Source organism: Gaeumannomyces tritici (genome assembly GCF_000145635.1).
Source record: "Gaeumannomyces tritici R3-111a-1 unplaced genomic scaffold supercont2.5, whole genome shotgun sequence".
In the NCBI taxonomy this organism is placed as follows: Eukaryota; Fungi; Ascomycota; class Sordariomycetes; order Magnaporthales; family Magnaporthaceae; genus Gaeumannomyces; species Gaeumannomyces tritici.
The window spans coordinates 2,594,535-2,608,411 of record NW_008804549.1 but is presented as its reverse complement, the minus strand read 5'-3'; the positions used below and the strand labels follow the sequence as shown (position 1 = coordinate 2,608,411).

At 58.3% G+C, this 13,877-nt stretch overlaps 4 protein-coding genes across 4 annotated transcripts; 3 read left to right on the top strand and 1 right to left on the bottom strand.

Annotated features, from left to right (window-relative positions):
• Positions 1-1,740: 1,740 nt before the first annotated feature.
• On the top strand, positions 1,741-2,876 carry GGTG_09876 (hypothetical protein; the record flags this gene model as incomplete). Its single annotated transcript, XM_009227735.1, has 3 exons — positions 1,741-1,811; positions 1,911-2,013; positions 2,082-2,876. 3 exons carry the CDS (start codon positions 1,741-1,743, stop codon positions 2,694-2,696), a joined length of 789 nt encoding a protein of 262 aa, XP_009225999.1. The 3' UTR covers positions 2,697-2,876.
• A 504-nt stretch (positions 2,877-3,380) lies between these two features.
• GGTG_09875 (hypothetical protein) lies at positions 3,381-7,352 on the top strand (the record flags this gene model as incomplete). Its single annotated transcript, XM_009227734.1, has 3 exons — positions 3,381-3,507; positions 3,592-5,096; positions 5,166-7,352. The coding sequence occupies 3 exons, from the start codon at positions 3,381-3,383 to the stop codon at positions 7,350-7,352; spliced, it is 3,819 nt and encodes a 1,272-aa protein (XP_009225998.1).
• A 1,905-nt stretch (positions 7,353-9,257) lies between these two features.
• Positions 9,258-9,769, bottom strand: GGTG_09874 (hypothetical protein). The gene has a single exon (XM_009227733.1). It carries the CDS (start codon positions 9,689-9,691, stop codon positions 9,329-9,331), a length of 363 nt encoding a protein of 120 aa, XP_009225997.1. The 5' UTR covers positions 9,692-9,769; the 3' UTR covers positions 9,258-9,328.
• A 699-nt stretch (positions 9,770-10,468) lies between these two features.
• On the top strand, positions 10,469-13,328 carry GGTG_09873 (hypothetical protein; the record flags this gene model as incomplete). The annotated part of the gene is made up of 7 exons (XM_009227732.1): positions 10,469-10,542; positions 10,622-10,874; positions 10,973-11,035; positions 11,109-11,270; positions 11,329-11,446; positions 11,544-13,132; positions 13,290-13,328. The coding sequence occupies 7 exons, from the start codon at positions 10,469-10,471 to the stop codon at positions 13,326-13,328; spliced, it is 2,298 nt and encodes a 765-aa protein (XP_009225996.1).
• Positions 13,329-13,877: the final 549 nt, after the last annotated feature.

The window sequence follows — 13,877 nt, the reverse complement described above, 5'->3', positions numbered from 1 at the left end:
TTTACCTCCTTTACCTTTGCGCTACCGCTTTGCACCCGTCCGCTACCACCATTAATCCGATTTTCGAATGCACTTTTTTTTACGTATTTAGCAAAGTTATTACCTTGCACGTGCTTTAAAGGTTAAAGCCTTTTAAAGCACAAACAAAAAGAAAAATAACGCACGTAATATACTAAATAAAGGAACGCCAATAACGGGCTAGTAAAAAAAAGTAACAAAAAGATAAAAAAAGGGGGGGAAAGGAAAGGTCCCTAAATGCTTTAAACCATTTGGGCAAACAAAATAAAATTGGCAATTCGAACCCTAAAGCGATAACAATTAAGCTTGGCAAGCTTTAGCAAATTACATAACAAAACAATTAATTAACCAATTACAAGCAAGCAGGACGCGGCTTTATCGGCCCTTTGCAAAAGGGGCTGTACGCGGGAGGACGGTTAATTCCCGGGTAAAGCCTTTACGAGCAATTAAGCGTGGAAAAAAGTAAGCGTTAGCCAAAGCGGTTTAACATCGCTACGGAAGCGCACCGCCAAAGAAGCGGGAACGCAGGCATAAGGTTTTTCCTTTTTAAGCCCAACCCAAAGGTTTTCCCCCATTTGCATGTACTTAGCCGCAGCACTAAGGTTTCTTCCATAAACATAACAGCGTATAAATACATACATACAAATAAATAAATAAATAAAAATTAGCAGGAAAATCGGCTGTAAATTTTATTTTTCGATAATTTATATAATAATGCTTAGTAATATTACGGGCGTTGCGCTTACGTACAAGTATACTATATAAAATAATAAAGCAAAAAGGAAAAAGTAAATAAAATATAATTTTTTTAAAATAATAACTTTTTATATAAAATGTACGGAAATTTTTTATTTTATTTGCTATTTAATATTTACGGGGCGCAATAATAACGCATGCACATTTTTCGATATAATAACTTTTTATACGAAATTTCCTTATTTACTATTTACAACCCGCAATAGCGATATGTACAGCCAATAAAAAATTCCTAACAGCAATTTACCCTGTAATGTTAGTGCACCGGGATCTTTTCCCGCAAAAATTGCCTTTTTACTAACAAATTGTTAAGGAAGGAGGTACTTTTACACGTTGCAGCCCGTAAAAAGGTACAATCCCAGTACCCGTGTTTTTCCCAAGTCCTAGAGCCGGTTAGAAGTAGTAGATGAAATCCAGTAGACGTCGGTACCATGTTTGACCCTCCCGTTTCCGCTGACTGGATTGTCGACTCCACAGCCAGACGGACGGATCCCGTTCTCCGTTGGCATACCATATTTTCCGCGGTAAGCGTGGCAAGAAAATCGGCAGGCGTACCAAAGGGACCAGAGGCAAGCAGATGGTGGAAAGGCTGCCGTCTCGCAGGAGTAGCGTGGCGCCACGAAGGGCAGATCAGCCCCGCTCACTCCGTACTCGCGGAAGCATATGCCGGATGTGCAATAGGTTCCGGTTTCTGCCACGACGGCTCAACCTCTGCCAATCGGGTTGAGTGAGGTGATGATGCCCAACAAAGAACGCTAAGCGGGCACGAGGGCACGCAAGCACTCCGTCCCGGTGCTTCATGGCGGATAATAATGCCCAAAAAGACTTTGAAGCTGCCACATGGACTGCATTAGACAGAACCTAAAGCAATCTACCAGCTCGCCTAGTTCTCAACTCCGCGATTCTGCCCATGTGAGAAGCCTCACTTTCCAAGCCCGCCAGTAATGAGCCCAGCCTTACCGAATAATGCCCAACGAGACAACAGCCCAACGAACAGCAAGCAGCTGCCCCGGCCTTGGCTTGGAAAGGCCCGAATCGTAGGCAAGGTAATGGTATCACGGCATCCCTCGTCTTGCATAAAAGCCCACACACGAGGCCCATCAAAACTACTACATCCAACACAACTTCCTCCCCAGGGGAACTTTCCCGCACCCGAAGTTCGTCGAACCACCAGACCCTTCTCCTGTATCTACCGACCCCCTCATCAAATCCCCCCCAACGGCCCAGGCAACAACAAACGTTCGTGCGAGTCCCGCCCCACCGAAAGGCGTTCCAGGGAAGAGAAAGGCCGCTGACAGCCCACTCAGATGCTTCCAAAGGTGTTTGCTCGGAAGGCCGCCGCCGCCCAAGCCACCCCCCCGGCCGCCGCCGACATAGCTACCGAAGCCGAGGCTACCCTGGCCTTGCTGGACGGAGCCGCCGTTCTGATTCGTGCAGGCTGCCAGGCCCCAAACGCCTCGCCGGCGCTGCCCAAGCACGCCGAAAATCTCACCGCCGTCAGGGGGCTCGTCCAGAGGATCAAGTCTCAGGAAGATCTACACACGCCACTCGTCGGCGCCGCTCTCGAGAAACTCAAGGTCGCTACCATGGAGCTTGCTCGGCTCTCGAGCGCGGGCCCGGCTATGCTGGCAACGCAGGGATTCGACAATGCGGTGGACGCGGTGGTCCAGGCAGGAAAGAACCTCCGGCAACGGCTGCCGGGCGACATTTTCACGGCCGACGGGAACGAGGTAAAGGGAAAATACCAGATCAACGCGGCCATAGGAGGAGCCCGCGGGGATGGGCGCCTGATCGTTGAAGCTAAGGGAAATAAGTCTGAAGACGCGGCTCAAATCAACGCCCCCGTGTTTGGAGATCCCGCTGCCCTCGCGGGGATCTTCGCGGCGCTGGGAGGGGTTGGGGCTGGAGTCTCCGTGAAATAGCGGCATATATGCCCAGGCCGAATTCTTCGATGGACAGGCGCTGGCCAGGCCGAGCTGTGGGGGAACCTCTCATTAGTGCCTAGGAAACTTGTTTCACGTTTATTGTAGTAGCCATTTTGTGAACAATGAGAGACCTAGACTGTCGGTGACCACTAGTACGAGACGTGATGTCCGTCCAGGCGATATGCCGGTGGTCAGAGTACCGGAAACCCTCATTGCCCCTCCCCCACTTTCCAAGTCGGCATCTCCAAGAAATCCCGAAAAAAAAAAGCAAAGAACCTGAGGGGAAACATGCAGGACTTCGAGGGGAATAACAGTCGGTTAGGCATCGACGCAAAAACCAAGGTGGTTGGTTGCCTAGATGCGCCTTTGCCCAATTTCATGGTAGGGGGGTATTCGGGGGAAGGAGCCCCCCTCCTCCCGAACTTTGATAGCAGCCGTCGCGTGTACCGCGCGAACCGCACGAGCCGTTCACGTCGGCTCAGGAAGATAAAATGAGCGGCCAGACGGAATATAAAGCAGCTGAGGTGGCGGTCCAGCAAATCCTTGGGTCCCCAAATTCTCCCCGCAACCTCCCTTGGATACTCGTTTGGAGTTTTACGATCCTGTCACCCTCGTCCTCCCCCAGACTCCACATATCAAGGCTAGCCTTCGGTATAATTTCTCCTACCTTGGTATATTATCATGTCAGTAAAAGATGGAGAGGAACCAACGGCAAGCGACACTACGGCGATCGCGACCTCAAACGTATTGACCGGCAGCGGCGTGCAAATCAATGCTCCGATCGGCACGATAAGTCAATATTTCGGAGGTAAGGCTGGCCCATGTCTGCGCGGACGACTTGTCGTTTCCGGTTTCTAACGTTTGGGGTCTCGGTGCCTTGGGGCGTGATTAGGAGCCGAGAACAAGGAGGCGCTATGCCTCCGGGACCTGTACATTACCAACCCCTGGCTCGACAAGCAGCGCATCGAGGACGCAAAGGGCGGCCTGCTGCAAGACTCGTACCGCTGGATCCTGGAGCAGGACGCCTTTCGGCAGTGGCGAGACGGTGCAGACGCCCGCCTGCTCTGGATCAAGGGCGGGCCCGGTACGGGCAAGACGATGCTGCTCTGCGGCGTCGTCAACGAGTTGCAACGCACCATCACGCCCCAGGGGAACCGTCTGGCCTTCTTCTTTTGCGAGGCCGGCAACAAAAATGCCGACAGCGCCGCGGCCGTCCTGCGCGGCCTGATCTACCTGCTCATCAGCCAGCAGCCCGAGCTAATCGGCCACGTGCTAGTCCGGCACGAAAAAGTTGGGTCCAAGCTGTTTGAGGGCCCAGGCGCGTGGTATTCACTGCGCGACATCTTTCTCGACCTTTTGCCAAAAGTAGAGCGTGTGACCTATTTTGTCGTCGACGCGCTCGACGGCTGCGGCGAGGATCTCGAGAGACTGCTTTCGCTGATCGCCAAGACGGCGGCGGAGCCGGATACTCGTGTTAAGTGGCTGGTTACGAGCAGCCGGCGGGCGGATATCGCGAGACGCCTGGAAGTCGGCAAGGTCGGGCGACGGGGTGTGGACCTGGACGACTACGCCGAAGAGCTGACGCTGGCTGTCGGTGCTTACGTTGACCAGTGCGCCGCCGAACTGGCGGACGGCGCGGACGACGACCTGCAGCAGCAGATCCGCGAGGGCCTGCGGGAGAGGGCCGGAGGCACGTTCCAGTACGTGACTCTCGCCGTCGCAAGGCTCAAGGCCGTGTCGACCAAAGAGATGCCGGGCATCCTGAGGGAGGCAGCACCCGACACAGAAGGCTTGTACAGGCAGGCGTCCGACCGCATCCAGCACCTGGATGGCGAGACCCGATACCTCTGCCGGAGCGTGCTGGCCACCATCGCCATCGCCCACCGACCCTTGCGCCGCGAGGAGCTCTACGCGCTATCGGGCCTCCCGTCCAACGACGCGGCCGCCGCTGACGACATCATACGGAAGTGCAACTCTTTCGGTATCAGCGGCCTCACCACCTTCTCCGTCGACCCGCAGGCCCGCGAGTTTCTCTGCGGCAATAGGGTGCTCTTCCCCGACGGCCTCGAGAGCGAGCACCGCCGCGTGTTCCTGCGGTCGCTCAGCCTTATGGAGGCGACGCTACGGCGAAACATGTACGGCCTCGACAGCCCGGGCACCCTCGCCGTCGACGTCAAAGCCCCAGAGCCCGACCCTCTAGCCACGGCCGCGTACGCCTGCGAGTACTTCATCGAGCATCTCATCTCGAGCTGCTACCACGGCCGCGACACGCGCGACGCCGGCGCCCTCGCCGCCTTCCTCGAGTCCAAATACCTTTATTGGGTCGAGAGCCTCAGCCTCGTACGCGGGATACGAACCGCCGTCTCCTCCTGGACCAAGCTTGTCGGGTATCTCCAGGTAAGTTCCTTCCCAGCCAGAGTAAATAAAGTAAGATCCGGGCGGTGGGTTAACGTTGCGTTCACACAGGGGGAAAAAGGCGCGAAACGGCTGGTTGAGCTCGTCGCAGACGCCCAGCGTTTCTTTGAGTGCAACGGGCAGGCCATCATGGAGCGCCCCCTGCAGGCGTACGCCTCAGCTGTAGTCTTTGCCCCGTCCGGCGGCACGATAGGAGCGCTCGTTCAGAGCGAGACGCCAGACTGGGTCGCCGTCGCTGGCGACGAGATGCGAGAGGAGCACTGGAGCCCCTGGTCTCAGACGCTGGAACCGGGCACTGACGGACTCGTCATCGTCGGGCCCGTTTCCTTCTCTCCCGACGGCGACTGGGTCGCGGCTGCACTTCAGGGCGACCGCCAGGGAGAGACGAAACGGGAGGTCCAGGTTTGGGACGCGGTGACGGGGAACCGCGTCTGGAGGCTCCAGAACGCCGGCGGCTGGATGGCCTTCCCCCCCAAGAGCAGCCTGCTGGGGACGGCCGCCGGCGTGGGAGCAGGAGGACAAGGAGGAGTCGTCCGATTTTGGGACCTGGCCAAGGGCGCCTGGCACGACCGCGTGATCGACCTTCCGGACATCTCGGCCGCCGCCTTCTCGCCCGACGGCGTGTGGCTTGCGGCCGCGGCCGGTGACTACATGAACATATGGGACTGGGAGAGGGGAGACCGCGCGCTCCAGTTCCGCCACGGATCCGCCAGCGCCGCCGGCTCCGTCGCCTACTCGGCCGACGGCACCCGGCTCGCGTCGGCACACGAAATGGAGGTACGGATATGGAACGCCGAATCGGGCCGCCAACTCTGCTACATCAGCGGTGTGAAAGCCACGCTGGTCGCCTTCTCACCCGAGAGCAGCGCCGGCATCAAGCTAATATCGGCGAGCAACGAGTCGTTGATAACGTGGAGCACCGGGGCCGGAGAGCGGCTCGGCATGCTCGACGTCCCTTCGGAACACGACCCGTACAGCGCCGTCGCCCTCTCCATCGACGGCCGCTACTTCACCGCGTCGCCCGGGGGCACCATCAAGACCTGGGACACGGTGACCAGGCGTCGGCTCCAGACGCTCGAAGGCTATGACAGGCACGTACGGTCCCTGGTCTTCTCGCCCGACGGCCGCCAGCTCGCAACCATAGGCGCCTGGGGGCTCCGGCTCTACCGGGCCGCGGCGTCGACGGATGGCGGCGTGTTCCAGGCGACCCGCGACCACCCTGGCAAGATCAGCATCATCCGGGTCTCGGGCGGCGGCGGCACCACCACCACCACCACCATGGTGTCGGCGTCAGCCAGCACCATGAAGATCTGGGACCTCGCCGTAGGAGGGTGCCGCCCGCGCGAGATCGAAACCGCTCGTGGCGGCATCCTCGACGTGGTGCTCTCTCCCGACGGCGGCCGGCTTGTATCTCTGTCCAGCTGCGAGGACGTTGGCGTGTGGGACACGGAAACGGGCGGCCGGCTCCAAACCATCCCGGACTACGGCCTCGCGGCGTCCTTCTCGTGCGACGGGGCGCAGGTCGCCATCCTTACGACGTCCAGTACGCTCAGGGTCTGGGACCTGACCAAGAAGCGGTACGTCCGCGTGTTTGACCCGCTGCCGCAGGAGGGGGGCGGGAGCGAGCCAGGTGCCGGGTCCGTCGCGTTTGCGCCCGACGGCTGCATTGCGACGTCGCTCGATCGCGCCATCCGGCTCTGGAAGCTGACCCGTCGGGCGTGCACGCAGACGCTCGGCGACGATGCCACAGCCAAGGCGCTTCTCTTCTCGTCCGACGCCGGCCGTCTTGCGGCGTCGTACGACGACAGGATCAAGATCTGGGATCTGAAGGACGGTTGCTGCCTTCAGGCGCTGGACACCCGCGGGTCCCGTCGCGTCGACCTTGTGGCCTTTGACGCAAGCCAGTCCCGACTGTTGACGGATGTGGGTCTCTTCCTCCTCAACGACACGGACATGACTCCGGCTCGGGATAAGACCGGGACTGGGACTGGGAACATGGGTCGAGAGGTTCGTCGCCAGGGGTATGGGGTAGATATCGACAGCGGTTGGGTCACGTGGGAGTCGAAGAAGATGCTATGGCTGCCGCCGGCCTTCCGCCCGGATAGCACGGCGGTATTGCTTCCGGAACCTGGGGCGTCGACGCCGTCGACCATTGTGCTAGGATGCCGTTCCGGCCGCGTGGTGGTGCTCCGCTTCCCGACCCATAAGCCGCCAGTCGAGTCGCGCAGGAGAGGTTAGGCACCCTTGGCGTGGTCACACGTGCTTAAGATGGGTAACCTCTCTTAGACTAGGTAGGTAGCTGATTGAAAATGCATGGCGTGAATTACATAAATGTCGATGACCAATCCAACTGGTAGCTCCTCCCTCCCACCACCCACTTCGTTGCTCAACCCACACCTACAAATCGCACCGGCTGCGGCATTGCACATGCAGGACGCAGGTGAGACAGAGCGCCAAGACAATGACGACGGCGATGGCAGCAACCACGGCGATGGCAATAACCACGGCGGGCGCTCCGCGCGGTCTCCTGTTTTGTAGCCCCCGCGTGAAACTGTTGATCCTGTTTTCCAAGTCCCCTGCAAGTTCTGCGGTGCGAGCCGCATCACTTTCAACTGCTTCGTGTATCGCTTGTTCCCCGCCGTCGGTCGCGGTCGAGATGGATCCGCCGGGTTCCAGATGGGGACAGGAGCAAAATTTCTAGGGGCAAATGTCAGCCTGGGTCCATCACTCCCTCCAGTTCCGGGGCGGCTCACGCGTTCTGTGGGACAAGGCGGAGGCGTCATTGTCAAATCGCTCAGTAACGGCGAGATGCTGTGGGATGCTGTGAGATGCTGTACAGAGGAATGAATGCCCGCGAGCGAAGCCAGTCCTCTTATATATTAGGGATCGAAGCAAGACCAACCCAAGACCCAGGCTCAGATGTTTTTTTTCAGTGCACGATTGTTGCACCGCTTTTGACAAGCGCGACCCTCACCGAGCCTTGCCTCGTCTGTGGCGTCGGAACGACAGCGCTGCGCTGCGGACAAGTGGGGAAAGGCTCACCGTCACCGCCTCCTGTGACTATCTCCGGGCGTCCGCTAAGCCGGAACCAAGTCAAGCGGACCAAGAAGTCACGGTGCAGCCAAACCATATATATTTTCTATTGCAAAACTAGTATCCGTACCCTGTCCATCTCTTCCCCAATTCCCTTGTGACCTTTTTGAGAGTGTGCGGTACTGAACGAAAAACCGGCTGGAAGAGACTGCAAGATACAAACTCCAAAACCTTGGACAGGGTCGGCTAGCTATTGAGGAGGTCTGGGATGCAATGCCCCTTGATTTTCTTCAGAGGCAGGCTCACTCGATGGCGGCCCAGTTGCAAGGCAATTGAAAGCGGAGAGGGGCATTGATACTCTCTCAATGGCCGCGGAAGAAAAAAAAGTGGCTTGGCAGCATTACGGCGCCCGGGCGTGCTTGCTGCTTCTGGCCCGGTTGGCTGCCTAGCCAAGTAGCCCACACTGGGACTAACACGTATCCTGGTGGGAGAGATGGCGGCCATGGTTCAATCACATTCCACGTCTGGGCAAATAGTCACGATAGTGAGGCGAGCGACATGAGGAGAGCCTGAATCAAAAGTGCACGTCGAGAACCCGGCAAATGAAGAGTTGGCCTTTCGGGCCGGCTTGCATTGGATTCATTCGGTCAGTTTCTGCACAATGACGCCCGATAAGCCGCCGGCGCCCGGCACATCGGGCGTCTATGCACGCCAGCGTCGATTTGCCTGGTCTGGAATCCCTTCTCTCATCCAGTTCAGTTTCAGTGTTTAGACCAGATGCGAGGCGGCCATAGTGTCAGTGCTCAGCCGTGAGCAGGATTGGGCTGGGAGGAGCGGGGATTTTCGTGGATTCTGTGACTGGGATTGGGCGCAGCAGGTATCTGTGGGGTATTTATGAGCCGCAATCAATCCGTTCACGGCAAACTGAGGAACGAAACTGATTGGTCGAGTTTTCCGTGGGGTACAGTATGTAGCAGGTGCATCTGGCCGCACCACCCCACATCTGGTCCGAGCACTGAGACAAAGGAGGTAGAGGTTTTGGGCCAGCTGGAAAAGTACCTTACCTTTGTGTGCAGGGGGGTGAAGCAAGGCCAAAATCGGTAAGGTGGTTTTTAAAAGTACCTGACTGTGTGCGTTTATTTCGTCATTCAATTGACGTTCTACCCATTGTCCGCCCGAGGCTATTCGGGGCCCGCAAGTCCCGCAGAGGGGCCCGCGTGACCGTCCACCCGATATACCAAATATTCGAAGCCCAGGGCTTTCAGGATCCTGTCTAGCTCCTCCCGTCTCTCTTCCAAAGCCTTGAGCTTCTCGCTCGGGTTCTCCCCCTTCTCACTCTCCCGGGAAGCGTCCACCTGGCCTATCACCCATTCGAGGCCCGGGCATTCCTGGATCCTCCTGTTTAGCTCCGCCTGCCTCTCTTCCAAAGCCGCGAGCTTCTCACTCAGGTTCCCACTCTTGCCCCAAGTGTTGTCTTGCCCAGCGTCGGAGGTCCCATCTTTGGGGGAAGAGGGGGTCCCGACATTCGAGGCTGAGTCGCTCATTCTTTCCGGTATGCAGCCCTGCTGCTGCCCAATCGGCGAGTGAGGCCGAGGAAGCGGAGGGTCCGCTTGGGGTCGTTGCTCTCGCTACGTCGGCTTGGTCAGTTACTATTTAGTCTATTCGGCAAAACATATTCGAACATACGCTTTCTCGGTGGCGCCGGCGACTTGTTTGCGTAAAAGGAGAGATGGAGAGAGAGAGAGAGGCAGAGGCAGAGAGTGTGTGTGCGTGTAAAACAGGGGGAAATCGAAGGATGGAAACTGGAAACGCTTCGGCACGCTTGGAAAGCTCGTGGTGCGCCCGAGGCTAAAACTCTTGGGCACGAGCCCATCCATCCCCGCGAGGGGAGAAGGGTTTTCGGCTTCACGATGGTCACGACGGCTTTATATGTGGCAAGATGTGATTTGCTTGACGACGTTGCAGTGACGGACGTGCAGTTGTGAAGCGAAGCTTTGCGGGCGCCGCGATTGCCGCTGTCGTAAGGCCTGCAAACGCGAAACTCATCCGCCCCAATAGGCGTGGAGCCGCTAATGCGGAGAAGCGCGGTTTTTGGTGGTGACGGCCGGCCGAGTGATATCCCGATGTTTAACTTGTCTTGAGATGGTCCCGAGGAGACCTAACGAAGTTCCTCGCGATCGGAGAGAGGTCCAAGGCCCCCTGCCTGCTCTATTTCATTTTCGCGGCCACCTACCTACCTGTGCTAGTGTATTTTCCTTGGCTAGCCCCTCTTCCTGCTCCTGTTTACGCCCCCTCCAAGCGACTCGAGGCGCTATCGTACCATGGCGATCACTACGTTCGGGCTCTCGTGCCTGCACGAGGCTGCGAGCTCCAGCGCTACTGCTCCCTGCTTCGAGTGAGTGCCCCCGTGTTGCAGGCCAAACTATCTATCTTTTTAGGAGCAAAGTCGGAGGTATTCTGACGGCAGTTTTCAGCATCGTCTTGGTCCACGAGTTTGGGGGTCACCCGGCCCGGACATGGCAACCGGTTATGGGCGGAGGGTGGCCGGATGCCAGGGTTTTTACTTTTGGCTACAATGACACTCTTCGCCAGCCCTACGGGCGCAAGGAGCTGTCGGATCATGCGGAAAGGCTGCTCTTAGAGCTTTCTCAACGACGGGTAGACGACACGAGGCTCCGCCCCATCGTGTTCATCACCCGCGGCGCCGGCGGTATCATCGTCAAGAAGGTATATATATATCATGGGACTCCGGGACACCTCTCTCCCCCCTAAAAAACCGCCCTAAGCGTCATGGCGAAGCTAACGTTTCGCCCAACTTTGATAAGGCCCTTATCACCGCTCGACTCGACACGCGGTATAGAGACATTGGTTCCCTCACTCTCGGAGTCGTAAGTGACGGCCATCTCCTGTTACAAACGCGGATGTCGAGATGATTAGGCGCTGACTTGTTTTGCGCGCAAGGTCTTCGAGGGCCTCGTTCACGAAGCCACGGACATGTCCCGAGGGGAACCCACAAGGGACGTATGGCAGTCAGAGGACGCTGAAGGGCTCAAAGAGATATCCGCGGCCTTTGTTCGCATCCCAGGCCTTCTGCTCATGAGCGACATGAAAATCGGTCCAGCTGTAAGTCAATCCATCTCAAATTCCGGGCTCTCCAGCGGCTAAATCTGCGAAAAAAAAGGCCAGCAAGGATCCGAAGGTTACGGGTCACCCCCTGCCCTCCGGTCCGGACGGGCTGCCGGCCTCCGGATTATTGTTCGAGGTGGTCAAGCGGATGCAGGAGTTACCCGAGGCGAAGAGTAAGTCGGCAACGGAGAGGGGGGGGGGGGGGAGGGGGAGCCCGAAACCCCCACCCCCGGAAGCCCTGCCAAGCTGCTGACAGTCTTTTTTCCCTAGTGGCCCTATCGGCCGAGTTCCCTCGAGTGCTGCAGCTGCTCCGCCCCCACAAAGTGCGCCAGGAACAAGTGTCGAGGCCGCCTACCCCGGGCACGTGTTCCTGGATCGAGGGAAGAGACCGATTCAAGGAATGGTTGGACCAAGACCAGGCCAAGCGCTTGCTGTGGATTTACGGGGACATGGGTTGCGGGAAGACATACCTCGGCAGGTACATCGTGGGGCTGGTTTCGGATCCGTCACCATCCAAGGATAAACGTTACCAGCCCCAGACAGTAGCCTACTGCTGTCTCGGGGACATGGCCGGCGGGTACAGAACGCCCGAGTCGGTGCTCGCGTGGCTGCTTCACGACCTTCTCGTGGCCCAGCCGGAGCTGGCACACGCCGCTAGGCTCAAGCAGGCCAAGCCCGTGTGCGATCTTACACCCTACGAAGCCCAGCAGCTCTGGGGGCACGTCGTCGCCGAGGCAACCAAGGGTGGGCGTCGCCTAACGCTGGTCGTCGACGAGGTCGACAAATTAGATGTCGGGGAGGGCGACCCCAACAAGTTTTTCGAGTGCATCACTTGCCGCGACCTCTCCTCCATAATCGGCGATAGGGTCTGGCTGCTAGTCCTCTCCCGCCCCCAGCCAAGCCTCGAAGCGGCGCTTAAGACTGCTCGCTTCTCCGAGTACCGCATCACGCCAGATGATACGACCCCCGACATCGAGAAGACCACCAATGAAGTGCTGGACGTCGTCCGGATGCACCCCAACGGCTCCACCATCGCGGACGACATAAAGCAGCAGATCAAGACAGGTGCCAGCGGCATGTATCTCTGGGCCCGGGTCGCACTTGACGACGCCGTAAAGAGATTGGTGTCGGGCAACGGGCAATCGAGGGACGAGCTGGCCACTGGAATCTTTCCGCTTTTCGAGCAATTTCTCGGGGAGATTTCCAAGGGGGGCAACCAGGAGGACAAGGATTTCCTTCAGAATATTATATTCTGGCTGACTTACCAAGCCGAACGCATGCGCGAACCAGAACTGCTGACGGCATGCGCCCTAGTTAGCAGAGTCGGGGGCGTCCAAAACTGTGATTGGGACGAGGTGGACTCTAACGACCCCGAGGTCGATGCCTTTTGTGGGAAGCATCAGAGTCTGACACGGGAGGTCCGAGACCGATGTGCCCCGCTAGTTAGGGTCTGGTCCGACGGGCTCATCGGGGCCGTCCACCACTCTCTGCGCGAGTACCTCCGGATGACGACCCCTCCCCAATCGCCCCACCCCAACCACGGGCTGTACCACTGCAACGAGAAGAACTCCAACAAGAACATTAGCCTCCTCTGCGCCGACTACCTGTTCCAACACGAGTCCGAAGCACCTGGCGCCGGTGATTGGGCCCCGACCGAAGAGCACCCGGCGTGGCCCGAAGAGGTCGAAGAGCGCGTCCTGGCCCACCCGTTTATCAGGTACGCGTCGCTCTTCTGGATCTACCACGCCCGGATCTCCGGCAGCCCGTTTGATGCCGACCTCGCGCAGTGGAATGAGCCCAGGCATCGCCGGCTGCTCGACTTTCAGGACGGCGATCCCCGCAAAGTGTGGTGGACCAAGGTGTGGTGGGGGGAGACCACCGGGGGGAGGGAAGGGTTCCCGAAATCGGCTTCGGATCTCCGTGCTAGTTTCCCTGACGAGGGCTTACGGCTGGACGATGGGGAAAAGGAGTATCGGGAGGATATAACCGCCTCGGCACAAACTGACTTGAAGCAAGCTGTCTCGGAGCAAGCTGTCTCGGAGCGAGCTGCCTTAGCGCGAGCTGCCTTAGTGCAAAAGGATGACGGCGACGTGGTTGGAATCCGGTTTGGCGCGGAGGGTGGAGAACTCGGGCTTGCCCTGGAGGTGGAAGCAGGGCTTGCCGGCCTTATGCGGTGGATGGACGGGTTGAAGGAGGACGTGGGTGACAAGATTGAAAAGTGCGAACAGACTATCAAGAAGCTGCAGGGGGATCTGGATAAGTGGAGAAAGGGTGTCGCAGGGACCGGTGACGCAAGGACCGGCGTCGCAGGAACCGGTTTTACAGGAACCGGTTTTCTAGGGACCGGTTTCGCAGGGATCGGCTTCGCAGGGACCGGCCTCGCAGGGACCGGTTTCGCAGGAACCGGCCTCGCAGGAACCGGTGACGCAGGGACCGGTGGCGCAGGAGCCGGCGACGCAGCGACCGGCGACGCAGGGACCGGTGTTACAGGAGCCGGTGCAGGAACCGGCGACGCAGGAACCGGTATCGCAGGAACCGGTGCAGGAACCGGCGACGCAGGGACTGGTGCCGCAGGAACCGGTGACGCAGGACCGTGGCGGCAGG

Excerpts from the sequence above, each read along its gene's own strand:
- GGTG_09874 (XM_009227733.1), bottom strand. The coding sequence starts at position 9,691 with ATGAGCGACTCAGCCTCGAATGTCGGGACCCCCTCTTCCCCCAAAGAT.